The sequence below is a fragment of the Vulpes lagopus genome, chromosome 6 (assembly GCF_018345385.1).
Source record: "Vulpes lagopus strain Blue_001 chromosome 6, ASM1834538v1, whole genome shotgun sequence".
Classification (NCBI taxonomy): Eukaryota; Metazoa; Chordata; class Mammalia; order Carnivora; family Canidae; genus Vulpes; species Vulpes lagopus.
This window is the reverse complement of record NC_054829.1, coordinates 72,762,466-72,786,858: the sequence shown is the minus strand read 5'-3', so window position 1 is coordinate 72,786,858 and position 24,393 is coordinate 72,762,466. Positions and strand designations below refer to the sequence as shown.

The window sequence follows — 24,393 nt, the reverse complement described above, 5'->3', positions numbered from 1 at the left end:
AGATATATATCTAAGAATAAAATTGCTGGGTTGTACAGTCATTCTATATGTTTAACTTTCTGAAGAACTTCCAAAATGTTTGCCACAACAGCTGCACTATTTTATACTCCTGACAGCAATGGATGAGGGTTCTAATGTCTCCATATCCTCACCAATATTTGTCATTTTCCATTAAAGTCAATGAGATTTTGATTTACCGTTACATAATGACTAATGGTATTGAGCATCTTTCATGGGCTTGTTGGCCATCTGTGTATCTTTGGAGAACTATTTAGAAACTTCATCTATTTCTAACTGGGTAGTTTGTCTCTTTGGTGTGGAGTTGTAAGAGATCTTGAGATAGTCTGGATATTAGAGTCTTATCAGATATATGATTTGCAGATATTTTCTCCCATTCAGTGATGTCTTCTCACTTTCTTGACAGTGTCCTTTCATATACATACACAAGTTTTTAGTTTTGCTGAAGTTCAATTTATTTATTTCTCTGTCACTGCTTGTGCTTTAGGGTCATATTTAATAAATCATCACTTTAATCAAAGAGACAAAGATATACACTTATACTTCCTTATAAGAATTTTATATTTTAGTTCTTACATTTAGGTTTTCGATCAATTTTCAGTTAATTTTTGTGTATAGTGCAAGACAGGTGTCCAACTTCATAGTATTAAATATAGATATCCAGTTGTCCTGGCACCATTTGTTGAAAAACCTATTCTCTCTCCTTTGAGTGGCCTTGCCACATATGTCAAAACTCAACTGACCATAGATGTATGGGCTCTTTATTTTATTCCATTGATAAATATGTCCATCCTTATGCCATTATCACACTCTTTTGATTACTATGTGTTTTTTTTATGATTTTACTTATTTGAGGGAGAAAGTGATAGAGCACAGGCAGGGGGAGGGGCAGAGGGAAAGGAAGAAGCAGACTCCTCACTGAGCAGGGAGCTCGACATGAACTCGATTCCAGGACCTTGAGATCATGACCTGAGCCAAAGGCAGACACTTAACTGACTGAACCACCAAGATGCCCGATTACTACAGTCTCACAGTAAGTTATTATGTTATATATAGCTTATAATATCATGTCACCTGTAAATAGAGATAACTTTACTACTTCCTTTCCAATCTGGATGTTTTTTTTTTCATTTCTTTTCTTTGCCTAGTTGCCCTGGTCCAATAGTGAATAAAAGGGGTATGAGCTTTGTCTTGTTCTTGATTTTATGGGAAAAGCTGTTCATCTTTCACCACTAAGTATGATGATAGCAGTGGGTAATTCATAGATGCCCTTTATCAGGTTGAGGAAGTTTCCCTTTATTACTAGTTTGTTGAGTGCTTTTCTCATAAAATGTTGGATTTTGTCAAAAGCCTTTTCTGCGTCAATTGAGATGACCAATAATGTATGTGCTATTAATGTGGTGCATAACAGTGATGGATTTCTTATGTTAGGCCACCTTTGTGTGCCTGGGACAAATCTCCACTTGGTCATGGCATATGATCCTTTTCTGATGCTGTTGAATTTCATTTGCTAGTATTGTTGTGGTTTTCTTTTTTCTCTATATTCATAAGGCATATTGGTTTGTAATTTTCTTGCGATGTCTTTATCTGGCTTTAGTATCAGGGTAATGCTGGCCTCTTAGAATCAGTTAGGAGGTGCTCTCTTCTGGTTCTTTAGGAAAAGTTTGAGAACTATTGGTGTTAAATTTTCTTTAGGGACGCCTGGGTGGCTCAGTGGTTGAGTATCTGCCTTTGGTTCAGGGCATGATCCCAGGGTCCTGGGATCAAGTCTCACATAAGGCTCCTCACAGGGAGCCTGCTTCTCCCTCTGCCTGTGTCTCTGGCTCTCTCTCTCTCTCTCTCTCTCTGTGTGTGTGTGTGTGTGTGTGTCTCATGAATAAATAAATAAAATCTTAAAAAATTTTTTTCTTTAAATGTTTGGTGGAATTAACCAATGTAGCCATCTGATCTTTGTTGGGAGGTTTTTGATTACTAACTGGCTCAATCTCTCTACTTGTTTTAGGATTACTGAGACTTTATATTTCATTTTCAGTCACTTTAGGTAATTTATGTTTTTCCATGAACGTGTCCATCTCATCTAAGTATCCAATTTGTTGACAGAATTGTTCATAATTCCCATATATCATATATACAGTAAAATAAACAGCAATATCCCGTGTCCATTTCTGATTGTAGTTGTCTTTTCTTTTTCTTCTTGTATATCTAAAGGTTTGTGGGATCCCTGGGTGGCGCAGCGGTTTAGCGCCTGCCTTTGGCCCAGGGCACGATCCTGGAGACCCGGGATCGAATCCCACGTCGGGCTCCCGGTGCATGGAGCCTGCTTCTCCCTCTGCCTGTGTCTCTGCCTCTCTCTCTCTCTCTGTGACTATCATAAATAAATAAAAAATTAAAAAAAAAATAAATAAAGGTTTGTAAATTTTGTTGATATTTTCAAAGAACCAAATTTTGGTTTTATTATTCTTGTTAGTGTTCTTCAATTCTCTTCTTTAGGGACACCTGGGTGGCGTTTATTTTTTATTATCATCTTTATTCATCTCCACTCTAATCTTTATTATTTCCTTCCATCTGCTTACTCCAGGTAATACTGCATTATATTAATTACCTTTTTTAATCTATAGGAGGACAAATCTCTCATTCATTTTCTGTTCTTCAAATTATTTATTAATACCCATTTTCTTTTTCAGTAAACTTTATTGTTTTTAAAGATTTTATGTATTTATTCGTGAGAGACACAGAGAGGCAGAGACACAGGCAGAGGGAGAAGCAGGCTCCCTGCGGGGAGCCCAATGTGGGACTTGATCTCAGGACCCCAGGATCACGCCCTGAGCCCAAGGCACATGCTCCACCTTGAGCCACCCACGTGCCCCTTAGAATAAGCCCATTGAACTTTAGAATAAGCCCATTGTGTTCCCTCAAATATACCCTGTTGGGGTTTTGATTGTAATTGCACTAATTTTATAGATTAATCTGGAGAGAGCTGAGCTTTATTATGGTGAAGCATCCCATCAGAAACATGAGACTTCTCTCAATTTAAGGTGTTTTTCATATGCCTCAGCTAAAAAATATAATTTTTTCTATACCTGTCTTGCACATATTTTTAGGTTAAATTCTACATCTATCATTATATGCAAATGAAGAATGGGTTGTTTTCCATTTTTACTTCTAATTACTTATTGCAGATATAAAGGAATACTACTGATTTTTCTTTGTGATCTTATATCCATTGGGCTGCAATACTGATAATTATTTTGAGTTTTAGTAGTTTGTCAGTTGTTTCTTCCATATTTTCGAGTAAGTAATTACATGTGGGAATGATGAGTTTTGTCTCTTTCTAATATTTATACTTTTACTTTTGTCCCGTTGGCTCAGTTTGACTTTACAGAACAAAGTAAAATAGAAGTATTAAAGCCTGAATGCTTCTAATATTTGATTTTATATGTTTGCTAAATATTTCTCACAGATGTTATTTATTAGATTCGGTAGCGTTACTTCTATTTCTGTTTTACAGAAGCTAATTCAGAGATGAATGTTAAATGGTATCAAACATGTTTTAAGCCTTCTGTTGAGATTATTTTTCTTAATTATTTTAGCATGTTTCATATGCTCCAACTTTCTCACATTGGAGAAAGTCCTGAAATACCACAGCGTTAGTATATCCATGCATTTGACTTGCTGGTAGTTTAGTTAGGATTTTTTTCACAAGTCAGACTAGACAGAGGTCAACTTAAGGGGTAAATTGAAGACATATGTGTGTATGCATATACTTTTCTTTTTTTCTTTTTTTCTTTTTAAATTTGAATTTTAATGATTTAGAGTTATAGAATATGGGCTGTAGTAAGCCTTTTTGGAATTCATTAAGACTTTATTACAAAATAAGTAGTCACTTTGTATGGCTGTTCCATGTGGACTGAAAGGAATGTGTATTCTCTGTTGTATACGACCCCACTCACTGTGCTCCAGGATTCCTGGCTTTCCAAGTCATGGAGCGCTGTCTCATGACTGCCCTGGTGAGAATACCTCCTTGCCTAGGATGCTCTTTTTCTCTCCTCTACACCCTTCTACACTCTGACTTTTCTCCTTCTTTTTTTGGTTCACCCCTGTTTATCTTCAGTGTGACTCCCTTGGACTAGGTTATATAACCCCGATCAACAGTCATAGTGTGTGTTTTGTGTCTGTATCTACTACTTGTCTATCTTAAACTTAAGAGCAAGTAAGAATTAACTGGGAGTTTTTTAATGCAAATTTCAGGACTGCACTATAGTTTCTGATTCAGAAGCTGTGAAGTACAATTGAGAAGGCTGCATTGTAGAAATATTCCTGATAATTCTGCTCCAGGTTATGCACAGTCATACTGTTCAGAAATAGTTTCTAATTTGTACAACTTTTTGTTTAGTTCCTATCCTCCTCCATTACAGTGAAGGTCCATGAAGTTATCATGTTTGTCATGTTTGCTGTTGTATCCTCAGAGAAAGTCTATTTGTACAGTGCCCGATAACACCGGAAAGGCTGAAGAATCCTGAAAACACAAACAAACTAAGGATTTCCATGAATAGATAGTAAAATCATATTTCAGTAGTGGACACAACAGGGTTTATCTTTGGAAAAGGCTGGAAATGAAGAAGAACTCAATATTATAGCTGGTCACTGCCCAGAGCAGAGCTTCTTACCCCAAAATGCAAGATTCAACAAGAAGTCAACCTCTTCATGTGGTAAGAGTATGATACTATATGTATAAATGTCTGCTATTAGTTTGTTCAGCGGTCTTAAAGCACTCCTATGTCTGGCACTGTTTTAGATACTAAAGATGCAGCAGAGAAGAAAATAGTTTTCAAAACAACAACAACCTCGACTTAACGTAGCTTTCCTTTTTTACAAGACACAATACAATGGAATATTACTCAGCCATTAGAAACGACAAATACCCACCATTTGCTTCAACGTGGATGGAACTGGAGGGTATTATGCTGAGTGAAATAAGTCAGTCAGAGAAGCACAAACATAATATGGTCCCATTCATTTGGGGAATACAAAAAATAGTGAACAGGAATAAAGGGAAAAGGAGAAAAAAATGAGTGGGAAATATCAGAAAGGGAGACAGAACATGAGAGATTCCTAATTCTGGGAAACAAACTAGGGGTGGTGGAAGAGGAGGTGGGTGGGGGGTGGGGGTGACTGGGTGATGAGCACTGAGGTGGGCACTTGACAGGATGAGCACTGGGTGTTATTCTATATGTTGGCAAATTGAACACCAATAAAATATAAATGTATAAAAAAAGACAATAAATAAAACAAATGAGTAAAATCTGTAAATCATAATCAGTGCAATGAAGAATAATAAGGGATAGAAGGGGGACAGGGAGTGGATAACACTGGGGGTGAGGCTTCTGATTCTAAATAGAGTGGTCAAAACAGGCCTCACAGTGATGGCGATATTTAAGCAAAGACCCGAAGACAATGACAGAGTGCTCCAGTTGCCATTTGGCAGAAGAGCATTCCAGACAGAAGAATTTCTTTAGTTGCCAAATCCTTGACCTGGAGATATGTCTGGCATATTTGAAGAACTACATGGAGGCCAGTGTGGCTGGAGCAGATTAACCCAGGGGAAATCAGGTCAGAGGGAATGCCAAGGCCAAATCATTGAGGACCTAGTAGACCATTGCGAGAATCTGGCTTTTGCTCTGAATTCCATGAGATGACAAGGGAGGGTTTTGAACCCAAAGAAACAAGCATTTTATGTCTTTTTTTTATGTGTGTGTGCGCACACAATGCATATGCATATGTAGTAGATGTGAATGTTGTGCATGTCTACAGGCAGGTAGGTGTTTTCTTCTGGAGAGAGATTCCACAGGCATCTGTGAGGTTTCCTCAAGAAGCTACCCCATCATGTACTCTCCCTGTGAACCTGATGGTTTCTCTGTTCTTTCTATCTTGTTCACTCCACCCTCCAGAGAGGCAGAGTGCTGCTGGTCTTGGTTGTTTCCTAAACCTTGGCAGGAGTTTAAATGTGCTGTGTTGGATCAGATAGTCTTCTTTTCTTTAGGAAACCATTTGTTTCACTGGACTGGAGATGTGAGTTGGGTCTTGGGACTCCATTCATTTGAGAAGAGATGCTCTCACCCCACTTATTCCCTTTGAAATCCAAAGGGGAACCAGGGAGACATCAGGAGAAAGTGGTCCATTTAGAGTTCTTTGCTCTGAAACCATATGCAGACATAGCAGTAAGAGGAGAGGGGGCTAATGGGGTGCCTGGGTGGCTCAGTCAGTTAGGCATCTGACTTTGACTCAGGTCATGATCTCAGGGTACTGGGATAGAGCCCCGTGTTAGGCTCCCTGCTCAGTGGGAAGCCTGCTTCTCTCTCTCCCCCACTTGTGTTCAATCTCTCTCAAATAAATAAATAAAATCTTAAAGAAAAGAGGAGAGGGGTCTAAAGGAGGAGGAGGAGGAACAGGGCAGTAGGAGTAGTAATATGTCCACATAACCTGACATATCAGGGCAGATGCAAAATTGTTATGAATGAACCTTCTCATTGAATCCCTGCAGCTAGGTCCATCTGTAATTTCACTGACTTTTGAATTCAAATAAGTACTGCATTCTTTGCTCAAAAATGATTTACCTTTGACTTAGGAAATAGATTTCTTGGTATAGGTTTGCTAGGATCCACATGGTAAAAATTATCTGTGAGTGGAATAGCAATTCCCATATTAGATGGAGGCCTGTAATTTACCTGTAAGTGATGAAGCAAAGAAAACATGTAATTCACAACTATTTACTAAGTCTTCAACTTAAAAATCTTTATTTTCCACAAAAGGACTCAAAGCAAATATTTCATTTTTAGTTCCAGGCATAAATTTCTCTTCTCCCTGAAGTCCCTACACCTTATTTTTCTGGGATTCCAGCAACCTTAGCCCAAGGAAATATAATTGCTTGGAACTTGAAAATATAGGTGAAAAAAAATTCTTAGTATGCAAAATAGCTACCATAATGTAAATGCAAGAAAGTTTCAACACCTTAGAAAAAGTCTTACTGATGTATTTAACAAATAAATCCTCAAATTTGGTTGGTTGCTTTTTTCTTTTTATTTTTTTTATTAATTTTTTATTGGTGTTCAATTTGCCAACATATAGAATAACACCAAGTGCTCATCCCATCAAGTACCCCCCTCAGTGCCAGTCATCCAGTCACCCCCACCCCCCGCCCACCTCCCTTTCTACAACCCCTTGTTCATTTCCCAGAGTTAGGAGTCTCTCATGGTCTGTCTCCCTTTCTGATATTTCCCACACATTTCTTCTCCTTTCCCCTTTATTCCCATTCACTATTTTATATATTCCCCAAATGAATGAGAACATACACTGTTTGTCCTTCTCCGATTGACTTACTTCACTCAGCATAATACCCTCCAGTTCCATCCACGTTGAAAAAAAAAGGTGGGTATTTGTCGTTTCTAATGGCTGAGGAATATTCCATTGATAAATAGACCACATCTTCTTTATCCATTCATCTTTCAATGGACACCAAGGCTGCTTCCACAGTTTGGCTATTGTGGACATTGCTGCTCTAAACATTGGGGTGCAGGTGTCCCGGCGTTTCACTGCATCTGTATCTTTGGGGTAAATCCCCAGCAGTGCAATTGCTGGGTCATAGGGCAGTTCTATTTTTAACTCTTTGAGGAACCTCCACACAGTTTTCCAGAGTAGCTACACCAGTTCACATTCTCTCCAACAGTGCAGGAGGGTTCCTCTTTCTCCACATCCTCTCCAACATTTGTGATTTCCTGCCTTGTTAAGTTTCCCCATTCTCACTGGTGTGAGGTGGTATCTCATTGTGGTTTTGATTTGTATTTCCCTGATGGCAAGTGATGCAGAGCATTTTCTCATGTGCTTGTTGGCCATGTCTATGTCTTCCTCTGTGAGATTTCTGTTCATGTCTTTTGCCCATTTCATGATTGGATTGTTTCTTTGCTGTTGGGTTTAATAAGTTCTTTATAGATCTTGGATACAAGGCCTTTATCTGATACGTCATTTGCAAATATCTTCTCCCATTCTCTAGGTGGTCTTTTAGTTTTGTCGACTGTTTCTTTTGCTGTGCAAAAGCTTATCTTGATGAAGTCCCAATAGTTCATTTTTGCTTTTGTTTCTCTTGCCTTCATGGATCTTGCAAGAAGTTGCTGTGGCCAAAATCAAAAAGGGTGTTGCCTGTGTTCTCCTCCAGGAGTTTCATGGAATCTTGTCTCACATTTAGATCCTTCATCCATTTGAGTTTATCTTTCTGTATGATGTAAGAGAATGGTCCAGTTTCATTCTTCTGCATGTGGATGTCCAATTCTCCCAGCACCATTTATTCAAGAGACTGTCTTTTTTTCCGGTGGATAGTCTTTCCTGCTGTGTCGAATATTAGTTGACCACAGAGTTGAGGGGCCATTTCTAGGTTCTCTATTCCGTTCCATTGATCTATGTGTCTGTTTTTGGCCAGTACCACACTGTCTTGATGACCACAGCTTTGTAGTACAACCTGAAATCTGGCGTTGTGATGCCCCCAGCTATAGTTTTCTTTATTAAAATTTGCCTGGCTATTCGGGGTCTTCTTTGATTCCACACAAATCTTAAGATGATTTGTTCCAACTCTCTGAAGAAAGTCCATGGTATTTTGATAGGGATTGCATTAAACGTGTAAATTGCCCTGGGTAACATTGACATTTTCACAATATTAATTCTTCCAGTCCATGAGCATGGAATATTTTTCCATCTCTTTGTGTCTTCCTCAATTTTTCAGAAGTGTTCTGTAGTTTTTAGGGTATAGATCCTTTACCTCTTTGGCTAGGTTTATTCCTAGGTATCTTATGCTTTTGGGTGCAATTGTACATGGGATTGACTCCTTAAATTCTCTTTCTTCAGTCTCATTGTTAGTGTATAGAAATGCCACTGACTTCTGGGCATTGATTTTGCATCCTGCCACGCTGCCAAATTGCTGTATGAGTTCTAGCAATCTTGGGGTGGAGGCTTTTAGGTTTTCTATGTAGAGTACCATGTCATCTGCGAAGAGGGAGAGTTTGACTTCTTCTTGGCCAATTTGAATGCCTTTAATGTCTTTTTGTTGCCTGATTGCTAAGGCTAGGACTTCTAGTACTATGTTGAATCACAGGGATGTGATTGGACATCTCTGTCAAGTTCCTGATCTTAGGGGAAAGGCTCCCAGTGTTTCCCATTGAGAATGATATTTGCTGTGGGCTTTTTGTAGTGGCTTTTAAGAAGTGGTTTTTAAGATGCTGAGGAATGTTCCCTCATTCCCTACACTATGAAGAGTTTTGACCAGGAATGGATGCTGTATTTTGTCAAATGTTTTCTCTGCATCTATTGAGAGGATCATATGGTTCTTGGTTTTTATCTTGCTGATATGATGAATCACATTGATTGTTTTACGTGTGTTGAACCAGCCTTGTATCCCGGGGATAATCCCACTTGGTCATGGTGAATAATCTTCTTAATGTATTCCTGGATCCTATTGGCTAGTATCTTGTTGAGAATTTTTGCATCCATGTTCATCAGGGATATTGGTCTATAATTCTCCTTTTTGGTGAGGTCTTTGTCTGGTTTTGGAATTAAGGTGATGCTGTCCTCATAGAATGAGTTTGGAAGTACTCCATCTCTTTCTATCTTTCCAAACAGCTTTAGTAGAGTAGTATGGTTCCTTCTTTAAACGTTTGATAGAATTCCCCAAGGAAGCCATCTGGCCCTGGACTTTTGTGTCTTGGGAGGTTTTTGATGACTGCTTCAATTTCCTCCCTGGTTATTGGCCCGTTCAGGTTTTCTATTTCTTCCTGTTCCAGTTTTGGTAGTTTCTGGTTTTCCAGAAATGCGTCCATTTCTTCTAGATTGCCTAATTTATTGGCGTAGAGCTGTTCATAATATGTTTTTAAAATCATTTGTATTTCCTTGGTGTTGGTAGTGATCTCTCCTTTCTCATTCATGATTTCATTAATTTGAGGTTTTTCTCTCTTCTTTTTCATAAGTCTAGCTAATGGTTTGTCTATCTTATTACTTCTCTCAAAGAACCAACTCCTGTTTTTGTTGATCTGTTCTACAGTTCTCCTGTCTCTATTTCATTGTGTTCTGCTCGAATCTTTATTAACTCTTTTTTCTGCTTGGTGTCGGTTTTATTTGCTGTTCTTTCTCCAGTTCCTTTAGGTGCGAGGTTAGCTTGTGTATTTGGGGTTTTTGCTAATTTTTTGAGGGATGCTGGTATTGCGATGTATTCCCCTCTTAGGACCACTTTTGTTGTATCCTAAAGATTTTTAATGGTTGTATCTTCATTCTCATTAGTTTCCATAATCTTTTTACTTCTTCTCTAATTTCCTGGTTGACCCTTTGATCTTTTAGCAGCATGGTCCTTAACCTCCACGTGTTTGAAATCCTTCCAAATTGTTCTTGTGATTTAGTTCTAATTTCAAAGAATTATGGTCTGAAAATACGCAGGGGACAATCCCAATCTTTTGGTATCCTTTAAGACCTGATTTGTGGCCCAGTATGTGGTCTATTCTAGAGAAAGTTCCATGTAGACTTCAGAAGAATGTGTATTCAGTTGAGTTTGGATGTAAAGTTCTGTAGATATCTGTGAAATCCGTCTCGTCCAGTGTATCATTTAAAGCTCTTGCTTCTTTGGAGATGTTGTGCTTAGAAGATCTGTCGATGGTAGAAGGCACTGCATTCAAGTCACCACGTATAAGTGTATTATTATCTAAGTATGTCTTAACATCAGTTATTAATTGATTGAAATACTTGGCAGCTCCCACATTCGGGGTATATGTATTGGTGATTGTTAAGTCTTCTTGTTGGATAGATCCTTTAAGTATGATATATATACTGTCCGTCTTCATCTCTCACTACAGTCTTTGGGATAAACTTTAGTTTATCTGATAAAAGGATGGCTACCCCTGCTTTCTTTTGAGGACCATTTGAATGGTACATGGTTCTCCAACCTTTATTTTCAGGCTGGAGGTGTCCTTATGTCTAAAATGAGTCTCTTGTACACAGCAAATAGATGGGTGTTTCTTTTTTATCCAGTCTGAAACCCTGAGCCTTTTGATGGGGTCACTAGGCCCATTCACGTTCAGAGTTACTATTGAAAGATATGAATTTAGTGTCATCATGATACTATTCAGTCCCTTTTTTGTGGATTGTTCCACTGGACTTCCTCTTTCTTTTATGGAGTCCCCCTTAATGTTTCTTGGAGAACTGGTTTGGTGGTCACATATTCTTTCAGTTTCTGCCTATCTTGGAAGCTCTTTATCTCTCCTTCTATTCTGAATGAGAGTCTTGCTGGGTAAAGTATTCTTGGTTGCATGTTCTTCTCATTTAGGATCCTGAATATATCCTGCCAGCCCTTCCTGGCCTGCCAGGTCTCTGTGGAGAGGTCTGCTGTTCATCTAATATTTCTCCCCATAAAAGTTAGAGATTTCTTGTCTCTTGCTGCTTTAAGGATCTTCTCTTTATCCTTGGAATTTGCTAGCTTCACTATTATATGTCGAGGTGTTGAGCAGTTTTTATTGATTTTAGGGGGGAGGGATCTCTCTATTTCCTGGATCTGAATGCCTGTTTCCCTTCCCAGATTAGGAAAGTTTCAGCTATGATTTGTTCGAATACAGATTCTGGACCTCTGTCCCTTTCGGCGCCCTCGGGAACCCCAATTAAACGTAGATTTTTCTTCCTAAGGCTGTCACTTATTTCCCTTAATCTATCCTCATGATCTTTTGTTTGTCTCTTTTTTCCTCAGTTTCCCTATTTTCCATCAACTTGTCTTCTATGTCACTCACTCGTTCTTGTACCTCATTAACCCTCGTCGTTAGGACCTCTAGTTTGGATTGCATCTCGTTTAATTGATTTTTAATTTCTGCCTGGTTAGATCTAAATTCTGCAGTCATGAAGTCGAGTCCATTATGCTTTTTTCTAGAGCCATCAGTGGCTTTATTATTGTGCTTTAATTGGCTTTCTGACATTGAATTGTAATCCAAATTTTTGTAACTCTGTGGGAGAGAGGACTGTTTCTGATTCTTTCTTTTGAGGTGAGGTTTTCCTTCTAGTCATTTTGCTCAGTGCAGAGTGGCCAAAAACAAGTTGTATTGGGAAAAGGAGAAGAGAAAGAAGAAAAGAAAAAAGAAAGAAGAAAAAAGAGAAGAAATGAAAAAAGGGTGGGGAGCAAACAAAACAAAAAACAAGGGGGAGTTTCCCTGATTCTCTTTACTATAAATCTCTCGACTTCCCTTGGAACTTTCCAGTGTTGCTTGGTGAATAACTTGCTTTCTCCCTGTAGTCTAGCTTGTCTTCTGGGGGAGGGGCCTGCTGTGCTGATACTCAGGTGTGAGCACCTGGGGGAGCTGCTCAGCCCCCTGCCCCCTGCAGGGCTCAGTGAAAGTTGTTTAACCTGTTTATCGTGAGGCCACTGTGAAGCTCAGTGAGGGTTGTTTAACCTGTGAGGCCCCGTAGCTTTTTTCATTACAGAGAAAATCATAATAATTAGTTAGTTGGCAAAGAATAACAATATATGTTTTTTAAAATGTCACAGATTCTGACAGGGCAGAAATTAAAATTGTAACTACATCAAAATGGAACCAATAGGAGGGAACCGGGACAGGTCAACATAGATAATGTACATAACACAAAATCCCCAAGATTATTCCATCATAATAGAGCATAAAATGATTTTTAAAATGGTGAGACCGAGTTACCAGGAAAAATCCTTATTTCAGGAAGTATTGGCATTTTAGAAATAAGTAATCATCACGTCTTCAAGATGGCAGGGAGATTGAACAATGAACTGGAGTGTTTTGCGCATCTAGGGAAAGAAATGCTAAGATGGGATGGCCAGGCAATTACATAAAAAGTAATGTATCACAGTAACCTTAAAACAATCCATTTAGGGTTCTTACCGGCAAAGTCTTGATCATATTGAAACCCTGACTGTCTTTGTGAATGCCACTAATCCAGTCTTCCAGTGGGATAACTTTACTAGGAATGTGATGCATAGATTTGAGATAACTACAGCTGTTCTTCAACGTTGGCACAATGGTTGTGACAGAGCACTGGGTAGATGCTCCCCAAACAACTAATCCCAATGAGGTTGAACCCTGAAAACATCCAAAGAAAGTAAGGTTATTTAAGGTAACTGTTACAGGCTGAAATGTGTCCACCCAAAATGTATCTGTGGAAGCTCTAACCCCAGGATATCAGAAGGCAGCTATACTCAAAAGTAGGGCCTTTCAAGAGGGGATGAAGTTAAACTGACACCATCAGGGTGAGCCCTAATTCCATATGATGGCCATCCTTATAACAAGAGGGAATTTGAAGAACCCAGGCTCACGCAGTGCAAGGACTGGGTGAAGATGCAGCAAACTCTGATAAAAAAAAAATATATATATATATATGTATATATATATATACACATATATATGTGTATATATATATATATATACACACACACACACCCAAAAACAAATAAAATAAACTTCCCCAACCCTGACTATAATTAAAAATTTTAAAAAACCTTGCTGTTCTGGGCAGGTAAAGAAAAAAAAAAGATGCAGGGAAAGGAGGGCTGCCTGCAAGCCAGGGGGTGAGCCCTCAGGAGAAACCAACCCTGCAGACGCCTCCACAGCTGTGAGATTATAAACTTCTGTTGTTTGACCCACCTTGTGTGTGGTATTTCGTTATGGGGCCCAAGTAGGCTAACAGGGTGACCAACTAAAGACTATACAGAAAGAAACAGAGGGATGCATTCAACCATAAATATCTGTTTGAGAATAAATCATAACAGAAAATCTTTTCTTTTTCCTCCAGGAAGAAATACGTTGCAATCTGACAGATGTGGGCAAACCCTGGAAATGAGAAAAACTTACAGAGAGGCGGGGCAGGACGGCAGAGCACTGGGCCCTCGCCTCACCCGCCCCGCCAACTCACCTGCAGGACTTTCAGACCATCCTGAGCACCTACAAATTCCACCTGAGATGTAGAGAGAACAGCCGGAAGCTACAGACAGAAGGGTTTTTGCTTCTAACTAGGTAGGAAGGCGGAAAAAATAAAATAAAAAAGAATCAAGTGGGAAAGGGGCCCCTGCGAGGAGCCAGGCTAAGGGCCGGGGAGGGGGGCGGCGGGAGCCTCAGGACGCAGAGCCCGCCCCGGAGACTCGGGAGCTTCAAGACTCCGCCCCGGATTCCTCCCCAGCGGAAAGGCCCTCGGCAGGGACCCCGGGCAGACCCGCAGCGGGGCAGGGGAGCCTCCAGTCTCCCGGGGTCACTAACACAGGAAGCGCCCCCACACCTCGGCCGACCTCGGTCAGGGGCCGGAGCGCAAGTCCAGCGGGGCCCGGGAGATGCCAGTCGGTCCCGCAAGGGCTCCGGGCAAGGGGGCTGCGCCCCGCGGCCAATGGGAGCTGCGACCCGGGAGCGCGATTCCAGCAGCGCAGGCCCGGGAGCCCAGGGCGTCGGGGGACACGGCCCCCATCCCTGTGCTTCCCCGGGGACAGGCGGAGGCTGGGAGGGCACAGGTCAGCGAGGACGCTCCTGCCCCCAGGCGCCCCCCAGCTGTGCAGGTCAGCGCACACGCACCACCGCAGGAGCACCTAGGCCAGTGCGGACTGGGGGCTACGGGTGGTTACTGCGGGAGCTGACTCCAGGGCTGGAGACCTGGTGGCCTCCAGTGGTAGTCTTCCTCCTGGTGTCACCGAGCGCCTGGGAGGGCTGGGGCCACCAGGGAACAGGGGCCTCACGGGGTCAACAGCTCCCACGGAGCCCAGCATCTGGCAGGGGGCAGGGCATCTCCCCCAGGTGCACACACCTGAGAATCAGCACAGCAGTCCCTCCCCCAAAAGACCAGCTGGAAGAACCCGGGAAGAGCAAGTTCTCGACCAAGCAGCACTGGAAAGCTCCAGTACCAAGGGAAACAGTAATATAGAACTAGAGGGTCCCCTGCTTTTAAATTTTTTTCCTTCTTCCAGTACAACTCATTTTTATATCAGATTAAAAATTTCCAATATTTTTTTCTCTCTTTCCACCTTAACTACAATATTTTACCACATCTTCACTTTTATTTAAGTTTCTTCCTTTTTGACTTTCATATATCTACAATTACAGGTCCTAGATATATTTTCCCCTTCTGGATTCCCTTCAACATACTCAACTTAATTTGGGGAGATATGCAAGATATGGGTTTTTGTTTTGTGGGGTTTCTTTTCTCTGCCTCATTTTGTTCTACAATGGCAGAATACCTTCTAAAACAGGAACAGTACACACCCAGAACCAAGTAAAAAACCGTGCTGGTTCATTCTGTGAGATTATATTCTCTCTTCCTTACCATTCTGCCCCAATATTTTATCTCATTTATGTTTTGGTGGTCAATGTTGGGGCTTTCTATAAGTATGGCTCTTTTATGGGGCTGAGTACCTTCTATACACTCAGAACCAAGAAGATCACCTTCTAGGGCTACTTAGATAGACTACATTCTCCTGCCACTACAACTTTGTCACCACCACCATCTCCCAATCCACCCCCAATAACAAATGTTGGAGAGGATGTGGAGAAAGGGGAACCCTCCTGCACTGTTGGTGGGAATGTGAACTGGTGCAGCCACTCTGGAAAACTGTGTGGAGGTTCCTCAAAGAGTTAAAAATAGACCTGCCCTGCAACCCAGCAATTGCACTACTGGGGATTTATCCCAAAGAAACAGATGCAGTGAAATTCCAGGACACCTGCACCCCAATGTTTATAGTAGCAATGTCCACAATAGCCAAACTGTGGAAGAAGCCTCGGTGTCCATGAATGGACAAAGAAGATGTGGTCTTCAATGGAATATAACTCAGCCATTAGAAATACCCACCATTTGCTTCAAGGTGGATGGAACTAGAGGGTATTATGCTGAGTGAAGTAAGTCAATTGGAGAAGGACAATCATTATATGGTCTCATTCATTCGGGGAATATAAATAATAGTGAGAGGAATTAAAGGGGAAAGGAGAGAAAATGAGTGATAAATATCAGAGAACATGAGAGACTCCTAACTCTGGGAAATGAACAGGGGGTAGTAGAAGGGGAGGCAGGCGGGGGGACGGGGTGACTGGGTGACAGGCACTGAGGGGGCACTTGACAGGATGAGCACTGGGTGTTATACAATACATTGGCAAATCGAACTCAAATTAAAAAAATATACAGGAAAAAAAGAGGAAAACGTATGAAATAAACCCATTATTTTTATTTTTTTATTCTTTTGCGGGGTATGGAGGGGCAAACAGAGAGAGAAAGTCTCCATCAGACTCCTCACTGAGTGAAGAGCTCTGCTCGGACTTGCTCTCATGACCCTGAGATCCTGAGAAGAGCTGATATTAAGAGTCGGACGCTTAACCAACTACACTGCTCAGGTGCCCCTACAAGTAAACCCCAGTACTGCACCCAACTCACTGATGCTTCCATCCTTCACTGAGGAGCACCTAGACATTTTCTTGGATGATGTAAATAAAATCACTTCTGCATAACATTCCAAAAAGAAGTTATTCACTTGACAATAGATGTATTTCACAAAGGTATGTTTTTAAGAGGAATTCATGCACAATACATGTGCTTGAACCTTGAACAATATTAAATATTCAGCAAAATTTGATGAATTCTGTTGGAAATTTTAAAGTGTTTTTGGAATTTTAAAAATGTAGAAATGCTGGGGTACCTGGGTGCATCTGACTCCAGCTCAGGTCGTGATCCCAGGGTCCTGTGCTCAGCAGGGAGTCTGCTTCTCCTTCTCCAGCTCCCTCTGCCCTTCCCCCAATTCATGTTCTTTCTGTGTCTCTCTCAAAACAAATAATTTTTTTCTTAAATGTAGAAATACTAATAACTGTAGTGATGTTGTAGACTCTGATACCTCTGTCCCCATACTCTGTAGCCATTGAAAATGATATGTCTTTAAATTTTTTTACCAAAACACATTGAACCAAAATCTACACAGGGTTCTATTAAAGGAAATATCACTGCGGTGGGAGAGAGGCACAAATTACATGAGAGACAGGGAAGCCAACAAAAGAATCCAAAATGTTGGATATTCTATAATACAACTGATCCAATTTCTACAATTCAATGGCAAGTGAAGAAAATGGACTGGTACCTACAGCGCTTCAGAGAAAATAATCACATACCATGTGAATCTGGTTTGGAACCCAATTCAAACATAATATCAAAATATTTTTTGAGAAAATTGGGAAATTTGATTATGCACTAGATTTTGTAGATACCAAAAAGGTAGTTTAAAAAGTTTTAGGAACAACAATTGCATCATAATGGTTATATGAGAGATAATGCACATATTTTTTAGAGATATATATTGACTTATGGAAGGAATGAAATGACAAGTTTGCTTTCATTCTAAAATGCGTCAGACTATAAACCAAAACCCAAAAGGTGGGGCGAGGATGATGAAACAAAAGTAGCAAAGTCTTGACTATCATTTGAGTACTAAGTATACGGAAAATTCTGCTTTGGTCTATATCTGAAAGTCTCCATGATAAAAATAATTTTGGCATTGTAGAAGAATATTTAGTAACTCAAGGATTAAATCATACAGTTAAGTGGAAGGGGCAACATGTTCAAAGTGTATATATAACACTCTCCCAGTTTTAGGAAAAAAAGAAAAGAAAAGTACTGTCAGTTCATAGTGACAGAGCATTTTCCATGTGCCATACATTGTTTTAGGTGCTCTATTTGAATGATCACATTGAATTCTCAGAAACTGCCCACGAGGTAGGTGTTATCATACACATTTTGTGGATTAGGAAACTTAGCCATAGTAAAGGACCTTCCCACACTCACAACAGCACCAGGAGTGAGATCTATACCAGGCAGTCTTGTCCAAAGCTCACTCACTGAGCCGCTGTTCTGTAATGCTGTACGGCTTGGTCATTCTTGAGAGGCAGGATTATGTGAAATTTTCCCTTCCTTCTCTTAATTTACAGTGTAAGTTTTCCATAATTAATAGAGTTTTTTGTAATTAAATGAAACCTTACTTGACGTAAAGCTTTGCTAGCCCCAGAAATTTTCATTAGGTAACTATCAGTGTCGTCAAAAGAACCTTCAACTTTGACTTCCAACAAATTTGCATTTCCAACAATGACTTTCAGGAGTGGTATTTCAAGTGATCGAACACCTATGGACACAAAGCCATAGGTTAAAACTAAATAATTGTGTGCCAATTATAGTAAAAAAAAAATTCAGAAACTAAAAAAGAAAAAAATTAAAATCATAAAAATTTTATTTATTTCTTTTATTCCTTTTTTTTGTAGATTTTTTTTATTAAAGTTCAGTTTGCCAACACATAACACCCAGTGCTCATTCCGTCAAGTGCCCCTCTCAGTTCTCATCACCCAGTCACCTCGTCGACCCACCCGCCTCCCCTTCCACTATCCCTTATTTCCCAGAATTAGGAGTTTCTCATGTTCTGTATCTCTAATTTTTCCCACTCATTTTCTCTCCTTTCCCCTAGGATCTCTTTCACTATTTTTTTTTATATTCCCCATATGAGTGACACCATATGATGATTGTCCTTCTCTGATTGACTTATTTCACTCAGCATAATACCCTCCAGTTCCATCCATGTCGAAGCAAGTGGTGGGTATTTGTCCTTTCTGATGGCTATTATCCCATTGTATATATAGACCACATCTTCTTTATTCATTCATCTGTCAATGGACACCGAGGTTTCTTCCACAGTTTGGCTATTGTGGAGATTGCTACTATAAACATTGGGGTGCAAGTGTCCTGGCATTTTACTGCATCTGTATCTTTGGGATAAATCCCCAGTAGTGCAATTGCTGGGTCATAGGGTAGCTCTATTATTAACTCTCTGAGTTAATAGACCCTCCACACAGTTTTCCAGAGTGGCTGCACCAGTTCACATCCCCACGAACAGTGCAGGAGGGTTCCCCTTTCTCCACATCCTCTCCAACATTTGTGATTTCCTGCCTTGTTATTTTTTCCCATTCTCACTGGTGTGAGGTGGTATCTCATTGTGGTTTTGATGTGTATTTTCCTGATTGCAAGTGATGTGGAGCATTTTCTCATGTGCTTGTTTGCCATGTGCATGTCTTCTGTGGTGAAATTTCTGTTCATGTCTTCTGCCCGTTTCATGATTAGATTGTTTGTTTCTTTGCTGTTGAGTTTAATAAGTTCTTTATAGATCTTGGAACTAGCCCTTTATCTGATAGGTCATTTGCAAATATCTTCTCCTATTCTGTAGACTGTCTTTTAGTTTTGTTGACTGTTTCTTTTGCTGTGCAGAAGCTTTGTATCTTGATGAAGTCCCAATAGTTGATTTTTTCTTTTGTTTTCTTTGCCTTCCTAGATGTATCTTGCAAGAAGTTGCTGTGGCCAAGTTCAAAAAGGGTGTTGCCTGTGTTCTCCTCTAGGATTTTGATGGATTCTTATCTCATATTTAGATCTTTCATCCATTTTGAGTTTATCTTTGTGTATGGTGTAAGAGAATGGTTTAGTCATGAAAATTTCAAACAATTTCATAATGAGTAGCTAGTCAAGATTCTAGATCATCTGCATGATGTATTATGAAGGCTTCATAATGGCTACAAATATAGTTAGTAATTTATATAGAGTTAACTGATGGTTCTTAGAATAAGTTAGCTTCACAAATATTTTCTCACAGAAATCTCACTCCCTCCATTTGGAAAGGTCACTTGGACAGGAATGATCACACTGAGCTGCATGGCTCAGTTTCAGAAGCCATCAGCCCACCGTTGCCAAGACAAAACTAAGCAGGTAACATGACATGTCATCAGGCCAGTTTCTGCCTGTAGGCCACCTGCTTAGAATCGCTCCACACTGAGAAATTTAATAGAAGAAGAGATTTGACAGACCATGTAGTCTATCTGCCATCATTGCTAATCAGTAAATCGGGGCTGAGAAGGAGAAAATAATTTGCCTGAAGTCTCATCTGTAGCAGTTTCCTTTAAACCAAAGTGACCTGGCCAGTGATTCCTAAACTATCACTGGATATTTCTGTTAAAATGTAGATTCTGATTTACCAGGGTCTGCGGAGAGGGCTGAGGTTGCACATCCCCCACCTCAGCTTTACTGAGGTATAACTGACAAAGAATATTGTATGTATTTAAAGCATATAATGTGATGATTTCATATATATATATATATATATATATATATATATATGTATATACACACGCACACTGTAAAGTGATCACCAAAATTAAATGAACACACTCACCACTTCACAGTTACTTTGTGTGTGTAGTGAGAACATGTAAGATCTATTCTCTTAGCAATTTCCGAGTATACATACGTATACATATACATAGTATATCACCATCATCATTGTAATTATAATTTTGAGGGAAAGAGAATGTAGGGAGAGAGGGGGAGAGGGAGAGAGAAATTTTTAAGCAAGTTCCACACCCAGGACAGAGCCTAATGTGGGTCAATCTCATGACCCTTGATCTCACAACCCTGAGATCATGACCTGAGCCAAAATCATGGGTCGGATGCTTAGCTGATTGAGCTACCCAAGTGCCCCCAATACAGTATTATTAACTATAGGCCTCAAGCCATATGTTATATCCCCTAGAACTTGTTCATTTTACAAGAAGTTTGTATCCACTGACCAACATGTCCATTTTTTCTACTACCTAACCCCTGGCAGCCAGCATTTATTCTATTTCTATGAGTTGGACTTTTATTTTTTAAAAGATATTTATTTATTTATTTATTTATTTATTTATTTATTTATTTATTTATATATTCATGATAGACACACAGAGAGGAGAGAGAGAGAGAGAGGCAGAGACACAGGCAGAGGGAGAAGCAGGCTCCATGCAGGGAGCCCAACGTGGGACTCAATCCCGGGACTCCAGAACCACACCCCAGGCCAAAGGCAGGCGCCAAACCATTGAGCCACTCAGGGATCCCGAGTTGCATTTTTAAAACTTAGATTCCACATCTGAATGGGATGATACAGTTCTTGTCTATCTCTATGTGGCTTATTTCACTTAGTAAAATATTCTCCAGTTTCATCTATGTTGCTGTAAATGACAGAATTTCCTTCTTTTTTATGGCTTAATAATAATACATCACACACACAAACACACACACACACATACACACACACACACACACCTGTTTTCTTTATCCATCCATCCATCAACTGACACTTATGTTGTTTCTGTATCTTGGCTATTATAACCTGCAATGAACATGGGGTGCAGATAGCTCTTTGAGATACTGATTTTTTCTTCTTCAGATATACACCCACAAGTGGGATTGCTGGATCATATGGTAGTTCTATTTTTAATTTTTTGAGGAACTGCCATATTGTTTTCCATAGTGGCTGCCCCAGTTTTCATTTCCACCAACAGTGTATGAAGGTTCTCTTTTTGTCCACATCCTCACCAACGCTTGTCATGTCTTTTTGATACTTGTCATTCTAACAGGTTTGAGGTGATATTTCATTGTGGTTTTGATTTGAGTTTTCCTAATGATTTGTGGTGTTGAACCCCTTTTCCTGTATTTGCTGGCCATATGTCTTCTTTGAAAAATGTCTATTCATTTGCCCATTTTTAAATTGCATTATTTGTGGGGTTTTGTTTTTTGTTATTGAGCAGTATGAGTTCCTTATATAGCTTAGATATTAAAGCCTTATCAGACATATGGTTTGCAAACATTTTCTCCCACTCCAAAGGCTGTCTTTTCATTTTGCTGGTTTCCTTTGCTGTGCAGAAGCTTTTTAGTTTGACATAGTCACACTTATTTACTTCTGTTTTTGTTGCCTTTGATTTTTGTGTCACAAACAGAAATGTCAGTGCCAAGACCAAAGTCAAGGACCTTTTCCTCTATGTTTTCTTCTAGGAGTTTCATGGTTTTAGGTCTTATGTTTAAGCCTTTAATCCATTTCATTAATTTTTGTGAGGGTGTAAAATAGGGGTTCACTTTCATGGTTTTGGATGTGATTATCCAATTTCCCCAACACTGTTTATTGAAAAGACTGTCCTTTTCCCACTGTGTGTTCTTGGCTCCCTTGTCAAGGATTAATTAACCATATATGTGTGGGCTCATTTCTGGGGTCTGTGTTTTGCTCCGTTGGGCTATGTGTGTGGTTTTTATGTCAGGACCATAAGGTTTTCATTAATATAGTTTTGTAATATAGTTTGAAGTCAGGGAGTGTGATACCTCCAGTTTTGTTCTTTCTAAAGACTGCTTTAGCTACTCAGGGTCTTTAATGTGATATAGAACATTAGCAGAATGAAGAGCAAAAATCATTGATCATCTCAACAGATACATAAAAAGCATTCAACATCATTCAATGTCCATTCATGATAAAAACCTCTTGACAAATTAGATATAGAAGGAATGTATCTCACTACAATAAATACCACATATGACAAGACCATAGCTAACACCATATTCATATTCATCATACTTGTCATACTCAAAGCTTAAAACTTTGCCTCTAAGATCAGGAACAAGACAAGGATGCACTGCTCTCACTACTTCTCTTCAGCATGGTACTGGAAGTCCTACCCAGAATGATTAGGCAAGAAAAAGAAATAAAAAGAATCCAAATCAGAAAGGAAGTAGTAAAATTGCCTCTGTTTGTAGATGGCAGGATCTTATATAGAGAGAAGTAAAGTTGTACAATACAAAGTCAAAATACAAATATCAGTTGTGTTTCTATACACTGACAATGAACTATCCAAAAGAGAAATTAAGAAAATGGTCCCATTTACAATAGCACTGTAAAGAATACAATACATAGGAATAAATTTAACAGAGGGTAAAAGACCTGTACATGAGACATCAGTGAAAGAAATTTAAGAAGACACAAATAAATGGAAAGATAACCCTGTGTTCATAAATTGCAATAATTAGTATTGTTTAAATATTCACACCTAAAGTGACCTACAGACTCAATGTAATATCCATATCAATATTCCAATAGGGTTTTTTTTACAGACTTAGAAAATCACCTCTAAAATTTGTGTGGAACTACAAAAGACTCTGCACTTCTAACAAGCAGCCAGTTGCTGCTGATGTGGGTGGTCTAGGTACCCACACTTTGAGTAGCATGCACTGGGCTTTTCTTTACAAAGAGGCAAGTGAGTTGATTTGCTGGTTACTATTTGCTTCCATCAAACTTAATGAGTGGAACTGTTCGATCCAACAATGAATTTGGTATATTTTAAAGCTAAAATACTTATAACACTGTGGAATTTGTGCACAACAGAATATAAAGGGAAAAAAAAGAACAGAGATTTAAAAAACCAGAATGGTCAAAATTACAGGTCAATTGTTTACCATATTCTGAAACCAGTTAAGACAGGACACACTCTTCAAGAAGTGATGTTGGAACAATTAGCTGACCACCTACAATATATCAAAACAAAATCTAGATAAACTAAAGACCTGGATGGAAAGTTAAAACTATAAAATTAAAACTCTAAAATTACTTGAAGGAAATATGGACAATTAGTCACATAACCAATGAGAAAAGATTCTAAGGGTTTCAAGAGGAAATGTTTAACAGTATTTAAGTCTACAATATTGATTGAAACAGAAAGAAATGTCCTCTAATTTTTTTTTGTAATTTTCATTTGTATAAGTCATATTTGGTTCTGTTTTTCACATGAGGCCTTCTTAAAAGTCCTTAAAAGTCCTTTCATTATGGTTCATATATCTTCATTTGAGATTTCTACATATACTTGTTTTATAGTGTCTTTCTGATTTTTCCATTATCTCAAGTCCTTGGAAATTAAAGATTGAGTTCATGGCGTACCTGGGTGGCTCAGTCAGTTAAGCAGCTGGCTCTTGATCTCAGGTCTTAATCTCAGAGTCATGAGTTAAAGCCCTGCGTTGGCTCCATGCTGAGTGTGGAACCTACTTAAAAAATAAATAATAAAAAAATAAAATAAAATAAAAAATAAAAAATAAATAAATAAAATAAAATAAAAATAGAGATCAAGTTCTTGGAGAAAGAGAGCCTGTGGACTCTTTCTTATGTTAGGTCATTTTCTTACATAGTTTTAAAATGTTTTTCTCAATTCATGTTCAAAGGAGATCAGTTTTTCCATGGAAATCTATGTTCCCTGGATTATGGAAGTATTCCTACCAAGGGTTTTATGCTTGCCTAGACTGGGGCCTATGTGCTATAATTATTTCTCAGCTTGGGATTCCAACAACTGTTTTGTGGTCTCTTGTGGTAATAGAGTCTTGGAACTTGGGGGTTTTACCAGAGATCCTTTTTTTTCCACTTTGAGTCTCATGGAGATGATAATCCCCTGAGCTCCCTCTTTGGGTTGGTGGGTAGAGTTTCCATGATCCCCTTTTTCATGATTTAAACTT

General features: G+C 39.3%; 1 protein-coding gene across 1 annotated transcript in view; it reads right to left on the bottom strand.

The window, feature by feature from the left end:
- Positions 1 to 24,393, bottom strand: part of CATSPERB (cation channel sperm associated auxiliary subunit beta) — a 148,583-nt gene that overhangs the window by 16,739 nt on the left and 107,451 nt on the right. The window contains exons 19-21 of the mRNA XM_041760294.1: positions 18,045 to 18,184; positions 12,939 to 13,136; positions 6,633 to 6,743 (exon numbers count right to left, since the gene is read on the bottom strand). Coding sequence (XP_041616228.1) covers positions 6,633 to 6,743; positions 12,939 to 13,136; positions 18,045 to 18,184 — 449 coding nt within the window. The remainder of the gene's footprint in view (positions 1 to 6,632; positions 6,744 to 12,938; positions 13,137 to 18,044; positions 18,185 to 24,393) is intronic.